The sequence below is a fragment of the Eriocheir sinensis genome, chromosome 46 (genome assembly GCF_024679095.1).
Source record: "Eriocheir sinensis breed Jianghai 21 chromosome 46, ASM2467909v1, whole genome shotgun sequence".
NCBI classification, from domain to species: Eukaryota; Metazoa; Arthropoda; class Malacostraca; order Decapoda; family Varunidae; genus Eriocheir; species Eriocheir sinensis.
The window spans coordinates 1,789,192-1,808,570 of record NC_066554.1 but is presented as its reverse complement, the minus strand read 5'-3'; the positions used below and the strand labels follow the sequence as shown (position 1 = coordinate 1,808,570).

General features: G+C 41.1%; 2 protein-coding genes across 15 annotated transcripts in view; both read left to right on the top strand.

Annotated features, from left to right (window-relative positions):
• The window catches only part of LOC126980982 (leukocyte elastase inhibitor-like), a 66,299-nt gene that overhangs the window by 26,194 nt on the left and 20,726 nt on the right, over positions 1 to 19,379 (top strand). For 5 of the 9 annotated variants that reach the window (XM_050831514.1, XM_050831515.1, XM_050831520.1 and 2 more), the window contains exon 8: positions 9,592 to 9,953. In XM_050831514.1, the coding sequence (XP_050687471.1) occupies positions 9,592 to 9,749 (158 nt within the window). In that variant the 3' untranslated portion in view covers positions 9,750 to 9,953. Of the gene's footprint in view, positions 1 to 2,719; positions 3,670 to 5,056; positions 5,300 to 5,321; positions 6,018 to 9,591; positions 9,954 to 19,379 lie in introns of those variants that run through there. The other 4 variants (XR_007733692.1, XM_050831517.1, XM_050831516.1 and 1 more) reach the window with 4 other exon arrangements.
• LOC126980981 (leukocyte elastase inhibitor-like) overlaps positions 12,466 to 19,379 on the top strand; it is a 26,982-nt gene continuing 20,068 nt past the window's right edge. Inside the window, exon 1 of one of the 6 annotated variants that reach the window (XM_050831512.1) lies at positions 12,466 to 12,488. The gene's annotated coding sequence lies outside the window, so the exon portion shown is untranslated. The other 5 variants (XM_050831508.1, XM_050831509.1, XM_050831507.1 and 2 more) reach the window with 5 other exon arrangements.

Below are 19,379 nucleotides of genomic sequence, written 5' to 3'. Positions count from 1 at the left end.
TATGTTTGATTGATATTTCTGAGATGAGCATAATGGCAGTAAGAGTTGAGAGGGCATGAGGCTTGTTGCTGGGGTAAGGAAGATGGGTGAGAAAGAGGAGGAGGAGGAGGCTGCTGGGCAAGGAAACTGAAGAGGTGAGGGTGGGGGAAGGAAACTCCCTGTCGAGCATTGGGATTCCAGCATCTAGTATTGATTATATAGAAACATGTTTGATATGAGGACATGGCTTTATGTATGAGATTGTATTATTGTAGACAAGAAACTGAACTGATAGTATGAAATTAGAGGGCTAATATATTAAGCTAGCGGATCTGCCTTGATATGCTGCAAATTATATAAAATGGGGGAGGATGGGGTGTCACGCATGACTGACGGAAAGTATGTAACATTTAAATTAGCGTCTCCCATCACCCTCACATCTGGGCACCTACTCAGTGAGATTCATGGTGATATGTGTATGTGTGTCTAAGGGGGAATGTGTGATCCAGTTAAGTTATGCAATTGTCTATATGCACAGTTGTATATTAACTATGGCAATTATGTGGATGTGGATGTGGGTGTATGAGCAAATTAACACTGATGTACCAAGCCTAGTATATGTCTTAAATTTCAGTTATGTGAGGAAAAATTATAAACATAGTTACCTGTAGCTGCATTGTTTTAGCTCTGGGAAGTTCTCATATGATCTGTCTATCCAGTGCTTGATTGTAGGCTTGTCCACCCTCTACTGGTGGAACTCATGAGAACCTTTGAGACAGAAGGGCCAACCCGTGAGTGAGAGTAGGTCAGGAAACTCAGTTTGATTCAGGCAGTCAGTTAGAAAGCAGGCTGTCAGATGAGACACAGCATGGATTAGGAAATGCAAAGACATTCCCAGATTCCCAGTTGTGACTTATATTGCTCTAGGAATAAAGACCACCATTTGTCTCCTTGCTCTCAGTCACTGCCTGCTGGCTAGTGTTGTCCCTAGAGTGCCATTATTCAGAACCCTCTGGAAGCAGATGGGAGAGAACTCACTCACCTATGGACCAGTAACTTGAAATGATTTTTCAGGGCAATACAGTCTTATATATGTGGATCCCTCAACTCTTTAAGTGTTTTGCTCCTGACTCTTCATCTTTTGTCCTGCCAACTTACCAAAAATTACCTTTGTTTCCTTAATACAAATAATGAGAGAGAGAGAGAGAGAGAGAGAGAGAGAGAGAGAGAGAGAGAGAGAGAGAGAGAGAGAGAGAGAGAGAGAGAGAGATGGGACAGTAAGGAGGCACTGGATAATCCCTGGATTGGCCATAAAATGGTCATTGCTACAAGAGATATGATGATGGATTACATGCTTGGTCTTGGTTATATTAGATATATGTGTGCACGTACATATCTAACCTAACCTAACCTCCATTCTAGCATGAACCACTGTAGAACTGAACTACGTATAGTGTGCTGAGACACAGACCAGGCGTTTTTTTCACCGATGTATGCATTCTATCACTGAGTCACCACCAAATAAAACAGACAATCGGGCATACCAGACTTGGTAACCACATTGGTGACAGCCCTCGAGGTCTTGTACTCTTGACTCACTTTAAAGCAGTTCTTGAAGTGTTGGTGTGATGATTGTTCCAAGGCTTGCGAGTGAGATAATGGGGGACCAGGGTGAGCCAACCCTTACAATACAGGTGTTGAGGAAAAAATCCCATACAGCAGCATGCCAGCCAGTCTTTACAATCACTGGTTAGGAGGGAGAAAAAAATAACAGCAGCACACCACCCAATCACAAATCAGCCACTGCTCAGCTGGGTGGCAGACAGGACACAGCACATTATGGAGAACAAATACACGTAGTTACTGCTACTGTGAACGCAGCCTCCCAAGTATACATGCAGCACAAATTTAAAGAAATGCAAACATGTCGAGAGAAACCTGAAATTTTTCAGTATGCCACAACAATAATAACCTTTCCTATTGTTAGAGTTATTTCACACTTGTTTATTTAACACTGTTTGATTTGATTAAGGCTGGGTTACTTAGAGTGGCTCTTCTATGTCCTGTTTGTGGGTCGTGTGTTTTTGCTTGATTATTAAATGACTTACAAAGGAAATAGCTATAATAAAGGCATGCCACAATTATAAAAGAAATAGACCAGTAGAAACCTTACTTTACCACAGTCTCATAGAGTAGATAAAGCCTAAATTAATGTTAAATAATTTAGTTTATTGCTACACATAATTTTTGAAGAAGATTTTTTGGGCAAATGATATTTCAGAAGGGATTTTCTTAATCACGCAAACCAGTGGGTAATGATTTATGAAATTCTTCTTGGTTAAGCCTTACTAACTGCATGCTTATGACTCACATTGGCTGGGCTTAGTCTGAAGTGTTTCAAACTGGGTGCATGTTGGGGTTTGTATCAAGAAATCAAAGTAGAAGTAGAGAACTTTTATTGAGAAACCTGTTTCATGTGATTGGTATTGGTAATTGCAGAGAAAAGGTAATCCTGAATTTTCAAACACGTCAGGTGTAAATTTTTGCCTCATGGACATATGATTTCACATCAATTCAATTAAATATTTAAATATAGTATAATGTGAAAATTGAGTTAGAAAACTATTTACAATGTATTTTAACAAGGTTGCATGTTTAGTTTTCACTAACAATACTTAGAAAAGCCATCTGTAATATTGTGGTTTGGGCAGTATCTTACTTCTGTCTTTATTTTCTTCAGGTGTTGTGGTACAAACTAGAATGCATATCCGCCCCATTCCTCCTTTCATTGCTGACCGTCCGTTTATGTTCTACATCCGTGATCAACACTCTGGTCTGGTACTTTTTGCTGGCAGGCTTCTTAGGCCATAATACAATTAGCTGTCCACATAACAGTATTATACCAGAAGCTCTATTTGGGCTTCCTTCCTTCCCTGTGACGATGTGAAATTGTGGAAAGATTGACCCTCAGTTGTCAGAGTTTAGTCTTTCAACATATATTTAGTCTTGGAGATGTTATAACCTATTTTGCTTCATTCAAATTGTCTTGGGAGGAAAGAAAAATATTTATCTTGATGGGTTATCTGTAAAGAATAGTCTTGTAATTCATTTGTGATTTTTTATTTGTATTATTAAATATAACAAGATTCCAAAAAAGTCTCTGATCTAATATTGTGTTATGCACATGCCTGTACAAACTATATATGACAAAGTTTATGTACAATAGTGTATTACAATCACGCATATTAAACATTCGTGTCAGTAACGAAAAGTAAACTTTTGAAACTGCAGACTAATGTAAAATTTAGGAACATGATATATTCCTTATTGGGGTGCTGGTCAATATAAGATATACTTAGATGCAAATTTTACCTTTATGCTGTGAAGTTGGAAAATAAAGATTTCCTCATTAGTATTGGATGTACTGGGGAGCCGCTTTGTGCATACAGTGCCTTTAGTATAAGTAACACTGGTGGGTTTGATTCATGTGGAACAACAGCCATCCATAACACCTCATTATGATTAGTTGGTAGCTTATCACAGCTTTCAAATGCTGCTCAACTATTGCATGATTGCTTGATTTGCTCTGATTATATTTGTCCAATTTACATGCAGCACTTTACCATTACTTGATGTTAAAATGACTTCCAAAGAAACACTGTATTATTAAAAAATAAACTATAGCACCTGCCTGTCAGTTTGTTCACATTAGAATGTTGATAACTATAGCACCTGCCTGTCAGTTTGTTCACATTAGAATGTTGAGTTTTCAACATCATATATTGGGTAAATCTTTGTGCCCTTATTCTGTCTAAATGAATGAGTGGTCATTGTGCGGGTGCAGCGTCCTGGAGGACCCAGGTTCAAGTCCCGCCCGCCGCTACAAGCTGACAATTTTCAGTCATCACCGATTGGCTATCTACATGCTGTCCTTAACCCGTGGGCTTCGGCTATGGGAAAGCCGAGAAGTGGCCGAGAAACGGCAACATTACACTGCATTTTGAGACTAAGAAAAGAGCATGGAACGTATATCAGAGTACTCCTCTCATAACCATAAAGCCGTTAAAAATATTTATTTATACTCAAACTCCATTCTTTTTGGGTGGTGTTTGTTACAAAATAAATAGTCTCGTGACACGTGGCATCTAGCCAAGAGTCACTTGTTGTCTACTTTAGAGAATTTGACAAGTGATTACTGTATGGATAGCTAATTCAGCCTGCCATGACCTTACAGCACCACCTATGACAAATAAGCCCACCTCAAGATCAATCACCCACCGCAATGACCCAGGGCATGCATGGTGGGTTGCTCTATGCCGCCACCGTCTACAATTAGCTTGAATTAGCCGTTTTGAGCAGAGCCCCATACAGGGTCCACCGTTTCAGCGAACTGACTCTTGGGAGCCCAAAAATGGGTCCGCCGACACTGCCGGGTTAAGACCACCACTCAACCTGGACTCTAGTGAAACTCTGTACAGTGGAGCAAAGATGAGTTCCAGGGGGCAACATGAGCCAAACAAGATGGTACCTGCATCACGAACAGGCTGGGGCCATCCAGTAGGCCATATAAAAAAAGCCTAGCAATGCAAAAAGCTGAACTTTTAAATAAATAAAGAGATAAATAAAAAAATATGGCTGTGGCACTCATTGTAGCATTGGGCCTTGAGCCTGTCATTCATCAGTGTGCTCATTCTGCTATATTTTAATCCAAGACTTTTTTTAAATCTTTCTTTAATTTATAACCCTTGAGTTCTGAGGTTACCATTTAGTGGTGTATAAAAAAATCTGATATAGATTGTTTTATTGCTGTAGGTATCTGTTATATAAAAAGTTGATGCCATAAGAGCATAACTTACATGGTGGTTAACTTTTTCATACATGTTCATGCTTGATGCACTTCTAGTGAGGATGATCAGGCATTTTCTTTGAGTGATATTTACCATCTGCTGTGCTGGAAGATATAAAACTGGAAATTTCTTCATGGAATAATTTTTTCTAAAATGGTTTTGAGTTTGGCCAAAGAAACTTACATAGTTAAGTTATGGTGAATTTTTAATACACCGCTTTTCCTCAACAGCTATCATCTCCTTCATGATAACGAGTGTTATGATTTCAAGACCTCTGCAGTTTGTTGCTGATCATCCATTTCTTTTTTTCATCAAAGATATTCGATCAGGATTAATTCTGTTTAGTGGCCGCCTGACAGTGCCTTCACAGGGAAACTGATAAGCCTTTATCGTGCATCAAGTGCATGTTTGAGACAGCAGTGTTGGGGCTTTATAAAAAAATTATTTGTTAAGCTGTGATGCCTTTATTTTAATATACCACTTTTTTTTCAACAGGTATCACCATAGAGCTAATGTGTGCTATAATTGACAGTCCTCCGCAATTTGTTGTTGATCATCCATTTATCTTTTTCATCAAAGATGTTCAGTCAGGATTAATTCTGTTTAGTGGCCGCCTGACAAAGCCTGCACAGGAAAATTGATAAACATTTATCATGCATCAAGTGTATACTTAAGACAGCTCTATGTCTTTAGTACGTACTTCAGAATATTGTGAAGTGTATATAAATGAGATATTGACATATGAGGGCACTAAAATAGCAAGTAACTTGTTTCATGGCTGTTACTCATATATTATGGCTTCAAAAATTAATAGTGTCCGTACCTCCAAGCTGCTCAGGCATTTCAAGAGTCAAAAGAAAACCCTGTCTCTTTGACTGTCTATGATATCAAGAATCAAAAGGATCAAATTAAGTAATTTTGTGCAAGTAGTAGCAGAAACTAATTGTCAGCAAGGAAAGATAAATTGCAAAGTGTAAAACTGATGACTTGCAAAATTGTTATTCCAATATCCTGATTTTCCTATAATCCAGCACCACATTGGTCCCTAGCTTCTAACCTTCCCAGGTGAAAGCTGTAGTCATCCAAATGTCCATGAAAGGTACTTAAAGACACACTGATATTTGCTTATTTGAATGAAATTTCTTGCTTCATGTTAAGAATTATATATTGAATAAAGCACTTTCAAAAGTCTTTTACTCCACAACTCAATCTACCTACTTAATAACACTTTAATTGTGTCTGGAAAACACATGAGAAATTGCTCTTGTCTGGAAAGGGGAAAATAAGTTTCTGATGCTGGGAAATGAGCTGCGGCCAGCCAGACGGGAAGCCAACTCTCTGCCCACTCGGCTAAAGAGATGCCCCCAGCTAAGAGTTTTTAGTGGGCTTTTCGCATCAGGCAGGTCACTACAAGGTGTTCCCCTCCAATTCAGATCAACTTCTGTGCTTTTACTTTAGTTACATTTTTTTTTTTTTTTTTTTTTTTTTTTTTTTTTTTTTTTACGTCGTGGCCTATTGCGCCGGTAGGCTTCTTCCCGGTGGATCCTGATGGTCGGCCCAAGGCTTCTTCCTGGTGGGGCCTGATGGTCGGCCCAGCCCGTTCTGGCGCAGGCGAGTGTTTATAGTGGCGCCATCTTCCATTGGCTCATGCTGCCCCCCGGAGCTCATCTTTAATCCTAGAATCTAGAGTCCGGGTTGATAGGTGGCCTTCTGGACAGCATGTGGGTAGTTTTAAGCCACTCGGCGGCGGCTGAAAAATCCCAGCTTGGTGGCACCGGGCGGGGATTGAACTCGCGTCGTCCTGAACGCGGCGCCGTTACGCTATCCATTCAGCCACCGCCTCCCCTATGGTAGCGTAACCATGAACACCTCTGAAGACATGGACATCCACCTCCCTGCCCCACATGAGCGGATCCCACTGCTGTCACCACTGGGGAGGGGGCACTCCCTATCTTAAATCTACTTAGTAAATATGCACCATCTCAGCGTTTGGAATACACACGAAATTTTGATCTAGTCCAGAAAGGGGAAAATAAAGTTTCATTGCCAGGGACTGAACCAGCAGCCAGCCAGACAGAAGCCAACTCTGCCCAGTCAGCTGAATGTGTACCCCCCAGCTGGGTGCTTTTGGAGAGTCTATCCACTCTGTCCTTGGGCTGTCTTGTTTGCTGAAAAAGAAAATATTATATCACAGGATGATGGGCAGGCTACCTCTTGCATTTTCTTGATATCTTTTTAACTATAAATCAAAAACAATGATTTCTTCTACCACAGCTGTTCTCAACCTTCTACCCACCAAGTATATTCTGAGTTGTCAGACTGTTGGCTGGTATGCTGTTAATCTGACATTAAATATAGAATGGTATTATTAATATCATGACAAACTCATTGTACAGTACAGTGGTACTACAATGTATATTAAAAGGATGAAACTAAAAAAAAAAATAGTTGTTAAGTAGTAACATCATTATACACCGTTGTGGTGCAGTGGATAGCATGGGTAGCTATGAATCTGCATGCCTGGGTTTGGATCTCCATTCAGGCAGTCAGCTGTTCAACCTCCTTTTTGGGCTGGTCAATAAATGGATGCCTGGAAACAGTAAACTGTAGTAAACCAGATGTCACACTGGGCCTGTGTCCAAGGTAATGAATTCTTACCCACCACAAGCTCAAGGGCCAGTAATAATAATAATAATTTTATTTCGCACATCGGCATAGATTATATAAAGAACAGGACAAGTAAACGAACAAGAACAAAATTGAGATACATATACACTCAAATAGAAGACAGCTTAATGATTATATATGCGTGTGCATGGCACACTTATGCACAATCTACACGTACAGAAGGCCCAGCCACTCCCGCCGCATAGGTCCACATACATAGGCTGAGCTCTGTCTGACGGAGGTGATGATGGAGTTCCTAGATTGTTCCACTTTACTCCTCATACTGTACATGGCGTGGCGACGCAGAACAGCCAGACAGTTCATCCCGTGCTCGGTGAAGGCCAGGGATGAGCTAATCCATCAAAGATGCCTCAGAAGCCGCTTGAGGATGTCGTTATGACAGACCCTAAGACGGTTCATGGAGGCAGCCCTACACCGCGACCACAGCGAGTTGCAGTAGAGAGAATAGCAGTGGCTCCTGAATAACTCCAACTTCATGTCCGTGCTGCAGAAGGAGAATTTCTTCAGCAGCATGTTGCCGATGACTGTGAGCTTGATGTCATCATCATTGGTCTGTTCCCTGTTGATGACATGGCCCAGGTATGTGAATCTATCCACAAATGCAAGTGCACTCCCACTTAGCCACGCTGATGTCTGGTAGTCCACCCTGGAGTGTGGCGGCGGCACTACCATGCACTCTTGTCTTGGTGGTGTTATAGACAATGTCGTGCATGGCAGCATACGCCTGACACACTCCAGTAAGGTCCTGCAGAGCCTAGCCTCCACTGTGGGTGCCATAAGTACCATGTCATCAGCATAACTCTGCAGGTTGATGCACCTGTCATGTAAGTGGCAGCCTGTGCCTGTGTCACGCAGAGCAGCAGTGAGATCATCCGTGTAGACGTTGTACAGGTAGGGAGACAGGATCGCTCCCTGGCGAATATTATTGGCTGTCTTAAATGGCAGCGAAGTGGAAGCCCCCATTTTACAGCAAATTCCTGGGTAGTGTACCAGTACATTAGGAGCTTGACAATGTACCCAGGAGTTCCACTTACAAGCAGTTTATTAAACAGCTTCCAGTAGTTCACTCTGTCAAAGGCCTTGCTGGCATCAAGAAAGCAAAGGTAGACAGGTGAGCAACAGAGATGAGCACAGAGGCCACACTCAGCTATAGCATATGCCTTTAACTTTTGTCTTTATCTTATTAGCATCATAATCAAAGCACTTCAAAGATATGACACAGGAAGAGAGCTAGCTACTCAATGATGAAACGTTTTTGTCAACTATCTCACTATAAACCACTATAAACACTTGCCTGCGCCAATATGGGCTGGGGCCGACTACCATCCAGGCCCCTTAAGCAAGCCTACCGGCACCATAGTCGTTAGACGTAAAAAAAAAAAGTATCCCTGAAAACACTCTTGCAAACACCCTGAAGGTTCAGAATCACAGGCTTAGAACTCTGTTTTGTAGTAGTGGTAGTAATAGTAGTAGTAGTAGCAGTAGTAGTAGTAGTAGTAGTAGCACCACCACCACCACCACCACCACCATCACCAGCACCAACAGCAGTGGTAGTAGTAGTAGTAGTAGTAGTAGGAGGAGGAGGAGGAGTAGTAATAGTAGTAGTAGTAGTAGTAGTAGTAGTAACCGTTGTAGTAGTAGTTGTTGTTATAGATGATGTTGTAGTTCTACAAATGAACATGATCTGAAACTAGAATATTTTGTGACTGGGGTGTAGACATATTTAAGTAGTCTGGTTGTTTCCAGTGTGTTGGGCACGCCATCAATCATGGTATGGCCAGATTTAGACAATGGAAAGGGGAAGAAATGTAAAAGGAGGGAAACACCAGCACTGGTGGAAAGGTGACAGGAGGATTCAAAATTACTAGTTGTAGAAAGGTGAAGAAATATTTGGGAAAACATGGAAAAAAAAATGTTGGATGCAGATATCCTCAATTATTCTGTAGGGAGGCATTCTTAAGCAAAATGCATGAACAAGCTTTAAAACCTCTCTTTTTCATAATGTAATTTTAACTATATATTAGCAATTTATACACTAATAAACTATATTTTTTTACATGGACTCATCTTCGAGTAGAGATCCGCATCATGAGGAGGAGCCTTCCAATGGACCCCCTCCGCTTCACAGCTGATCATCCTTTCTTTTTCTATATTAGAGATCATCAGTCTAATTGTGTACTGTTTGCTGGTAGATTGGTTATTTTGAAAAATGCTTCCTTGAGAGATGAACTTTAAATGTGTGAGCTGAAGTCCTGAAATAGATCCTCAAAACTGACCTGCTAATCATTCATATTTGTTGCTACATAAAATATCACCAATCGTAATGTGTACGACTTGTTGGGTGGTGGTTGCACTCGGTAGTCACTTTAATTAGTGCATATTGTATTTATGTTTGTAAGTTTATGCTGATAGAATCTCATAATAAAAACATAATCAAAGCATAGAGGTTTCCTTTCTTTTCTCTATGAGTGGCTTGGTGTAGAGTGCAAAGAAGTAATGAGAGGAGGAAATGTTGACATATGATAGATATTTAAGAATGGTGTAGAGAAGAGAAAGAATTGTAAACATAAGAGAATGATAAAGATGAGCATGACAAACAGTAAAAGGATTACAAGATGTTTCAAGTCCAAGTGACGAGATTGTAGTGATTGATGAGGAATAAAAGAGGAAGAATCAATGAATATGTTGGCAGGAAACAGTGAAACTTTTTATAAATGTTTAAGAAAGCAGTAACGAAGAGGAAGCAGAAAGACTGGTATCAGAAGGATAAACAGAAATGATAGCTACCCTAGAAACAGAACTGAGGTAGTGATATCTTGAGTTTACACTAGCACTAGCAGTCTCACAGTCATTAAGTAACTGCTCCTAATGATGAGGTTATTTTGGGTATATAGAACATGAAGGAAGTCATTTTAAGGGCCTTAAAACAACACCGATATCCTTCCTTGTTGTATTAATTCTTTCCACAGCCATAAATCATTACAAGTATGATGCAGCAGCACGAGAGCAAGAACGATACAACAGCATGATGAAAGAGGATGGAGTAGGAAGTAATTTGGGGCTCCCTCATAAAATGTTACATTATTTCTTTTCATAACTGTAAGTCATTAAAGGTACAATACAAGAAATAGAACAAAATAGAAGACAGAGGTGGATCTCATTTCGCGGTGATGTATATAATTTCCACCGATTTGGCCTTCGCGCTTAAATTCCCGCACGTCACCAGATGAAAATGCAGTGCCACGCCACACACTTTACACCTCATTAGAAATTTATGACAATGTAAAAAAAAAAAAAAAACTGCAAGAGACATAAACTGAGACACAGGTGGTCGACAAATCACCCTCTTCCTCATCACTGTCGGTTTGGGTACAGTTGGGAAATAAACAATTGAAGAAGTATCACAAGTGGAATTCAACAGCAAAAAATATCATGGTATCTTGTCTCATATTTTTATCCTCCAGGCAAGTAAGATAATCAACAAGGTATTCCATGAAAGTATCCATGCAAGACAACAATTCCTCATAACCCATTTCCTGTCGACAAGTAGTTCAGCATCTTTCAGCTCCCATCTCAGTTAATTTGTTTGTTACTTTTATTCAATGTCTCTATTAGTGCAGATTTGTAGGTAACTCGATTTACGCGAGTATTGTGTCCTTGAAGAGGTCGCGTATATCAAAAACAATGTAAATCAAACAAGAGGTAGGTTTGTACCTTTAGTACCTTTACCTCTCCTCTGCTTATTATTCACACACTTTGCTTTTTAACGGCGTTAGATTAATCTTTGCTCACCATAATGCACTATCCGCAGTCTTCCACTCTTCCATGCATCCCTCACCTCAACTATTTCCAAAGGCCAAAAGGAGGTCGGTTTGTTTTTTATGAGTAATATTTCAGGTTCATGGTACAGAAGAAGGGTCAATTTACTACCACCAGTGTTATAAAACTACTCCTGGGAACTGCCCGAAAGCTCTTACGAAAGCCTTGACAAATAGGTGGGAGCCGTACTCTGAAGACACGATTTTCGTAAGACTTTGGGGCATTTACAAGGGTAGTTTAATGGCTCTGGTGGTAGTTAGACGCTTCTTCTGTACCATGAACCTAAAGAAAAAAAAACATTCATGAGTGTCGTGTGAGGAAGAAATGGACATCATGAGCGACTGGTCAGTATCGGTACCAGTACCGAGCAGTCTGGTACCGGTACCGTGCCGTTAGTACCGGTATATTGGTACCGGTACCTGCCCCGCACCCCCCCCCTCCCCCTTACACACACACACACACAAAAAAAAAAAAAAAAAAAAAAAAGCCGCATCTGCATTTGCTGCATATGGGCCCTTGGAAGGTAAGGCTGCACCATTCGTTGTCCTCCCTTATTCTCAAAACAACGTAAATTATTGTCCCCACCTCTTCTTGTTGATATTCTAATGAATATTCACATCCATATCCATTGCATTATTAATTAATATGAGTGTCTGCTGGGCCCTTGCGGAAGGTCTCGTCCACACACACACACACACACACACACTCACTCCCCCCCCCCCAGGTGTCCCAATTAATCAATTTGTAATCGACTAATCGCTTTTCTCACAACCTTGTGAGAGGACACTACGTGTAGGCCCTCGATCCAAGGTTAGGCCATTCATATCTTGTGTTAATATTCAGTTTTGTAAGTTTCATCATAGTAAACCTTGTAAAATTAAAAGAGAATCAGTACCCCCCCACCCACCGAGCGACCCCCGGCCGGGACATTACATATGTGTGTGTGTGTGTGTGTGTGTGTTCAACTTGGCAATGCTCTCAAGTTCAATTATTAAACAATGGCCAACAGGTGGGTCAGGGTGCCTCACGCAGCACATTCCTCCACACTGACACAGCATTCAGGGTTACAGAAAAGCCTCAGGAGTACGGCGGTGTGTTTATGAGTACGGTTCCTCCAAGATAAATGAGGGCAGACGTTGGAAGTAGTGAGATGTGGTAAGCTGCGGAAGGGACCGGTTCTAAGAATGACGGGATTCACGGGATGTTAGGGCGAGGGGCACAGGGACGGGGCGCGCGGCATTGTTGAGAGCGGCAACGTGCAGTGTAAAGGTGCGTGCTGTGCTGTCAGCGGTGTACCGGTGCTGTACGTCTTGCCTCCGTTGCCGGCTGGAGCAGTGTTTGTGGCAGGTGACATAGCTGTCCTCGTTAGCCATTTCAACGGTGGGTCTCGTTGCTGTCATTCGGTGTTTGTTGAAAGCCTGTTCGTCCTTCCTTTTGGAAAATATATATAATGGCTTTGATAACATATGGCGTGTAACTACTCGGCTGGATGTTCACTACAAATCACACATTTCTCTAATAATCATTTGATCTTCATTAATTTAATAAGCAGTCATTTTATTGTAGTAAATGGTGGACCCAAATAATGAAAAAATAATATTGATAAACTTGAAGATCTTGATCTTGATCTTGACCTTGACAATAATGCGCAGGTGCATGACACGCATATTTGCACCACGTTGACTTGCTTCTGGGAAAGTTCAGACGTTCATTGCATTCTTTTTGTATTACCTCCCCGTTCCATGCAGTTCATTTTTTGGCATTAAACTCTTCTATACCATTCACAGCAGTGTGTGATGCTGCTATATACGTCACATATTAAAAGAGCTCTTAGACCGCTTCCTGCTGTCAGAGTACGAGTGATGCCGAACCGATTAAACCATGTGATGTAAATTAACGTAAACTTAAGCGTCTGAGAATCGTAGGGAGAACAAATATGTATTCACCTGCATGTCCTTAGTGTTCCTATGGGAACCTACCCCCCCCCCCCCACACACACACACAGGGAAGATATATCTTAAGGACACTTAAACACTAAAATACAGATAAACATATGTTTGTAAAACCCCTGTCACCAATCCGACTAGGGTCGGGGAACGCGCCACGACCTGATTCGTGACGGCTTGTCGCCGAATGCCCCCGAATTCTTGGCCGCCCGCCAACCGCGCCACGAATTCTTGGCGCAGTCGGCGGCCGTTCGGCGAGTGCCCGCCGAACGCCCCCCGAACGCACCACGAATTCTTGGAGAGTCAGGTCAAATCCTCTCCACTCCCCTTTTTCTGTCCTTAACGTATACCCCTTCAATACGGAGACGCGTATACTGCATCCTTGCGTGCCTCGTACCATATTCGAGGACGCGTATACTGCGTTCTGGTTCGCTTTAGCAAGCATATGAGTTATTTCTTTCCGGATATTGTACGATAGTTTTCATAATGTAGGTCGTATATGATACGGTGTCTTATTTGACTTTCAATATTATTATTGTATAAGAACGTACGTAAGTGTGTTTTGCGCGCATTTGTGCTTCACAGTAACAATCAATTCTAACAGAGAATAACAAAAATAATGAGAAAAAAATAATATATATATATATATATATATATATATATATATATATATATATATATATATATATATGTATGTGTGTGTGTGTGTGTGTGTGTGTGTGTGTGTAATTCCTCTTCCCTCGAGTTGCCAAGTAGCTAGCTGGTACATTATCTCCCCACCACCTCAGTCTGGTACGCAAGGTCTATGGCACGTGGTCACACTGTCCGTCAACGCCGTACGACGCTCTCCCGCTACAACTCTTGACAAAATGTTTGACGTGGAAGAAGAAAGATAAATAAAAGCAAATAAGGGCGAAAAGAAGAGAAAGGGAGAGAAGAAAGGAAGGTGAGAACGAAAGAGAAGAAAAGAAAGCTAAGATAAGAATAAATAAGAAGAGGAATGGGAAGAGAAAGATAGATAAAAGAAAAAGAGGGAGAAAAGAATAAGAGAAAGGGAGATTGGAAAAGAATTGAAAAAGAACGAAAGAGGAGAAGAAAGAAAGCTAAGATAAGAATAAATAAAGAAAGGAATGAGAGGAGTAAGATAGATAAAAGCAAAGGAAGGCGAACAGAAGAAGGGAGAAAGGAAGATGAAAATGAATGAGGAGAAATAGGAAGGTAAGATAAAAGTAAACAAGAAGAGGAATGGGAGGAGAAAGATAGATAAAAGCAAATGAAGGCGAAGAGAAACAGAGAAAGGAAGATAAGTGTTACCCTTCCCGCCTTCCCCATACCCAAGAGAGCGTCTTCGCCGCACAATGTGACATGGTACGGAAAATGCTGCGAAGTCGCTGCGGCACCGCCACACACGGCTGCGCGGCATAGTGTGGCACCGGCCTAAGCCTAGTGGAAAAATCTTATGGCCTAAAAAAGAGAGAGAGAGAGAGAGAGAGAGAGAGAGAGAGAGAGAGAGAGAGAGAGAGAGAGACCATCTCTTTGTTCCTTTATCTCCAGTTTCCTTTCCGGCCGTTCGAATCTCTGCGGTGGTTGACGGTCACTGTTTTTCCCCTAAACGGTTAAACCTATCAACAGTGGTGTTCCACAGGGCTATGTCCTATCACCCACTCTCTGTTATTCATCAATGATCTTCATTCTTTCCATAACAAACTGTCCTGTCCACTTTCTTTCAATAGAAGAGCATCCCAACAGGAAGTACATGACTCCAGACTAAAGGCTGCAGAACACTTAACCTCAGACCTTGCTATCATTTCCGATCGGGGTAGAAGGAACCTTGTGTCTTTCATTGCCTCTAAAACTCAATTTCTCTACCTATCAACTCGACACAATCTTCCAAACACCTATCCCCTATTCTTCGATAACACTCATCTGTCACCTTCTTCAGTACTAAATATCCTCGGTGTATCCTTAACTCAAAATCTTAAGTAGAAACTTCACATCTTCTCTCTCACTAAATCAGCTTCCTCGAGGTTGGGCGTTCTGTATCGTCTCCGTCAGTTCTTCTCCCCCGCACAATTGCTATCCATATACAGGGGCCTTGTCCGCCCTCGTTTGGAGCTTGCATCTCACCTGAGGGGCAGGGTTGCCAACCGTACGATAATTATCGTACATGTAGGATAATTTTACCCTTGGTACGATGTACGATAGTGTTTTTAATAATCGTACGTTTTGTACGACAATTTTACCAAACCGTACGATACGATACGATAATTCCACGGATTTTTTTTTTTTCGTTGGGGATATACCCCAAGGATGGAAGGCGGTGGCGTATATGCTGCATGAATAATAAAATTATAATATATAAGAATGATAAATCGAAGTTATGGCTGTATTTTGTTAATAAGGTGGTTCGAAGTCGGGGTCGGAAATCCGGATGTTAACGTAACGTGTCCTGTCCCTGACTCCCTGTACCAGAGCCTCGGGCCGCTGCGACATCCCACACGCCGTTCAAACTGCGGCCAAATTTCAGGTTTGTAAGCATTGCATACGTGTCTTGTAATGTCAAAAGTGTTTAAAATATGCGTGAAAAGTGATGGACAACTGATAGAATGACGCCAAAGGCTTTGGAATTTTCGCTGTTGGCTACGGTAGACAAGGATTGTGAGGTTACTACGCCTCACTTCCATGAGTATGAAGTGCTAAGATAGTGATGTTGATAGTGATAAAGGGGCTGTAGGAAGATGGTCTTAAGTGGTTGTGGCAGTGAAATGAGGTGAGGCTGGCGACATGTGTTCTCGCAACCTACCAGATTCAGACGATGAAGACTAAGGTAGTACATATACGTGATACAATATTTAAGTTTTTTTTCAGTTCAACCACTCTAAAATTATTGCAAATATGAAATGTTTCACCATTAAGATACAGCAGGTTTTGTTTATTTATTTTGTGTTTATAAGGTTGTGAAACCAACATTAATTTTCATAATATTGCAAATAACAAATGGATATATAAATGTACGTGTTTTTGCTCCTAATAATAAATGAATGAATAAAAAAAGAATATATATATATATATATATATATATATATATATATATATATATATATATATATATATATTTGATTAATAGTTTATTGTTGCAAGTAAAACAACAAAGGAGAAGGGAGGAGCATGCCATCCCAACCCCCAGGCAGTACAGAGTGTGATTATACAACTAAGGATACATGTGTAAATAGCACCAGGAAACTAAAAAGATACAATGGTAGGGGACAAGTGCTAAAAAAATAATAAAGGCCTTGATTTAGTCAAGGGAGCAGACATAAGGGACTCTTTCGCCTCTGCCTTTCAGCATCTACCTTTCCTTCCTGCTGGAAGTACGCCTTCATACAGCCTGTGCCTAAGAAGGGTGACCATTCCAATCCCTCAAACTACCGTCCAACAGCTATACTTTCTTGTTTATCTATAGATTTTGAATCAATCCTTAACCGGAAGATTCAAAAGCACCTTTCCACTTCTGACCTTCTATCTGATCGCCAGTATGGGTTCCGCAAGGGGCGTTCTACTGGTGATCTCCTTTTGATAGGGTCTGGCACAAATCTTTGCTCTCCAAACTACCCTCCTACGGTTTCTATCCTTCTCTCTGTACCTTTATCTCCAGTTTCCTTTCTGACCGTTCTATTTCTGCTGTGGTAGATGGTCACTGTTCTTCCCCCTAAACCTATTAACAGTGGTGTCCCACAGGGTTCTGTCCTATCTCCCACTCTCTGTTGTTCATTGATGATCTTCTTTACAAAACGAACTGTCCTATCCATTCTTACACCGATGACCACTCTGCATTACTCAACTTCCTTTAATAGAAGACCCACCCTACAGGAACTTAACAATTCAAGGCTGGAGGCAACAGAACGCTTAGCCTCATACCTTACCATTATTTCCGATTGGGGCAAGAGGAACCCGATGTCCTTCAACGCCTCAAAAAAACAGTTTCTCCACCTTTTCACTCGACACAATCTTCCAAACAACTATCCCCTAGTCTTTGACAACACTCAGTTATCACCTTCAACACTAAACATCCTCGGTCTATCCTTAACTCAAAATCTCAACTGGAAGCTTCATATCTCATCTCTTACTAAATCAGCTTCCTCCGCCAGTTCTTTTCCCTCGCACAGTTGCTATCCATTTACAGGGACCTTGTCCGCCCTCGTATGAAGTATGCATCTCATGTGTGTGGGGGGGTCCACTCACACGTACACCTCTTCTGGACAGAGTGAAGTCTTAAGGCTCTTTGTCTCATCAGCTCTCCTCTTCTTACTGATAATCTTCTACCTCTTAAATTCCGTCACAATGTTGCCTCTCTATCTTCTATCGATATTTTCACGCTGACTGCTCTTCTGAACTTGCTAACTGCATGCCTCCCCCTCTCCCGCGGCCTCGCCTCACATGACTTTCTAATCAAGCCCATCCCTATACTGTCCAAACCCCTTATGCAAGAGTTAACCAGCACCTTCACTCTTTCATCCCTCACGCTGGTAAACTCTGGAACAATCTTCTTTCATCTGTATTTCCTCCTGCCTACAATGTGAACTCTTTCAAGAGGAGGGTATCAGGACACCTATCCTCCCGAAATTGACCTCTCTTTTTGGCCACTCCTATGTACACTATTCAGGAGCAGTAAGTAGCGGGCTTTTTTTTTCATTAATGTTTTCTTTTTTTTACGCCCTTGAACTGTCTCCTTTGCTGTTAAAAAAAAAAAACACTCTAGGAAAATATTTTATAACAAGTTTTGAGATTCCAGGTATCTTCCAACCTCCTCCCCTCTCTCTCTCTCTCTCTCTCTCTCTCTCTCTCTCTCTCTCTCTCTCTCTCTCACACACACACACACACACACACACACACACACACACACACGGTTTAGGTTTCGAGCTCTAGTGATGAAACTACTGGGAGTAGGGAAATGTTATGCACCATATTGAAAAGCACATTGGCAGGGCTAAATCATTTGTTAAAAAAGTTTTTTGAAATTCTCAAAAAATGAGCGGGATTTAAGGTTGGGAACTCAAAAATAGGTTTTTTCCGAGTTGTCTTTTGCGAATTTATTCAATTTTTTAACCTTTCGAGTCGATTTTCGAGGCCGGTCGCTAATTACAAAATATAGCCCTTTCATTTTGCCATCGATTGATACCAAAAACTTTTCTGTAGCCCCAGAAATAAGGGAGTTCTGGCGATTCTCACCAAAGCGGTTGATTTCCCAAAATTCGCGGCTTAATGACAAGGCGCCGCAAAATCAAAAGAGTAAGCCGTCCATTACTTGAGATGTCACTGGTTTACCACATCTAATATAAAGAAATACATTTCATCAGATACATGTCACCTACACGCACATAACGCAGATTTCTCTGTATATTTATGCATACGTCTCGAAATTATCAATTGATTTATGTGTCTTTAGTGCACCATTTAATATTGCATATTTTTATATATAATATATATATAAAAATATGCAGTATTAAATGGTGCACTAAAGAAACATAAATTAATTGATAATTTTGAGATGTAGGTGCATAAATATACAGAGAAATTTGCGTTATGTGTAGATGACGTGTATCTGCTGAAATTTATTTCCTTATATTAGATGTGATAAACAAATAGATTTGTGGAGCAAATTGGAAGAGAGGGAAGGGAAGGGCAGAGACGTAAGATCATGGAAAATATCCCACTGATACACCAGCAATACGCACAGATTTGATGGAGTAAAAGGTTGGAAGGCTGTCCTCCTGGAGGTGGGTCTTGTGTATGTGTGTGAGAGAGAGAGAGAGAGAGAGAGAGAGAGAGAGAGAGAGAGAGAGATTTACAAAGAAAGATTTACAAAAGAAAATCAGACCACACAGACCCCATGGTCCTGACTAGGTGGTCTGTCCTTAAACCTAAGTTATTCTACATTAATCAGATGGCTCCAAAACGTTGCATTTCTACTCTAGTTAATATTAAGTTCAATGAAGTGTCGGTCGAGCTTGTTTTTAAAGGAGTCAATTGTGTCCCACTGGACCACTGAAGGTGGGAGCTTATTCCATTCTCGCACTACAACGTTGGTGAAGAAAAATTT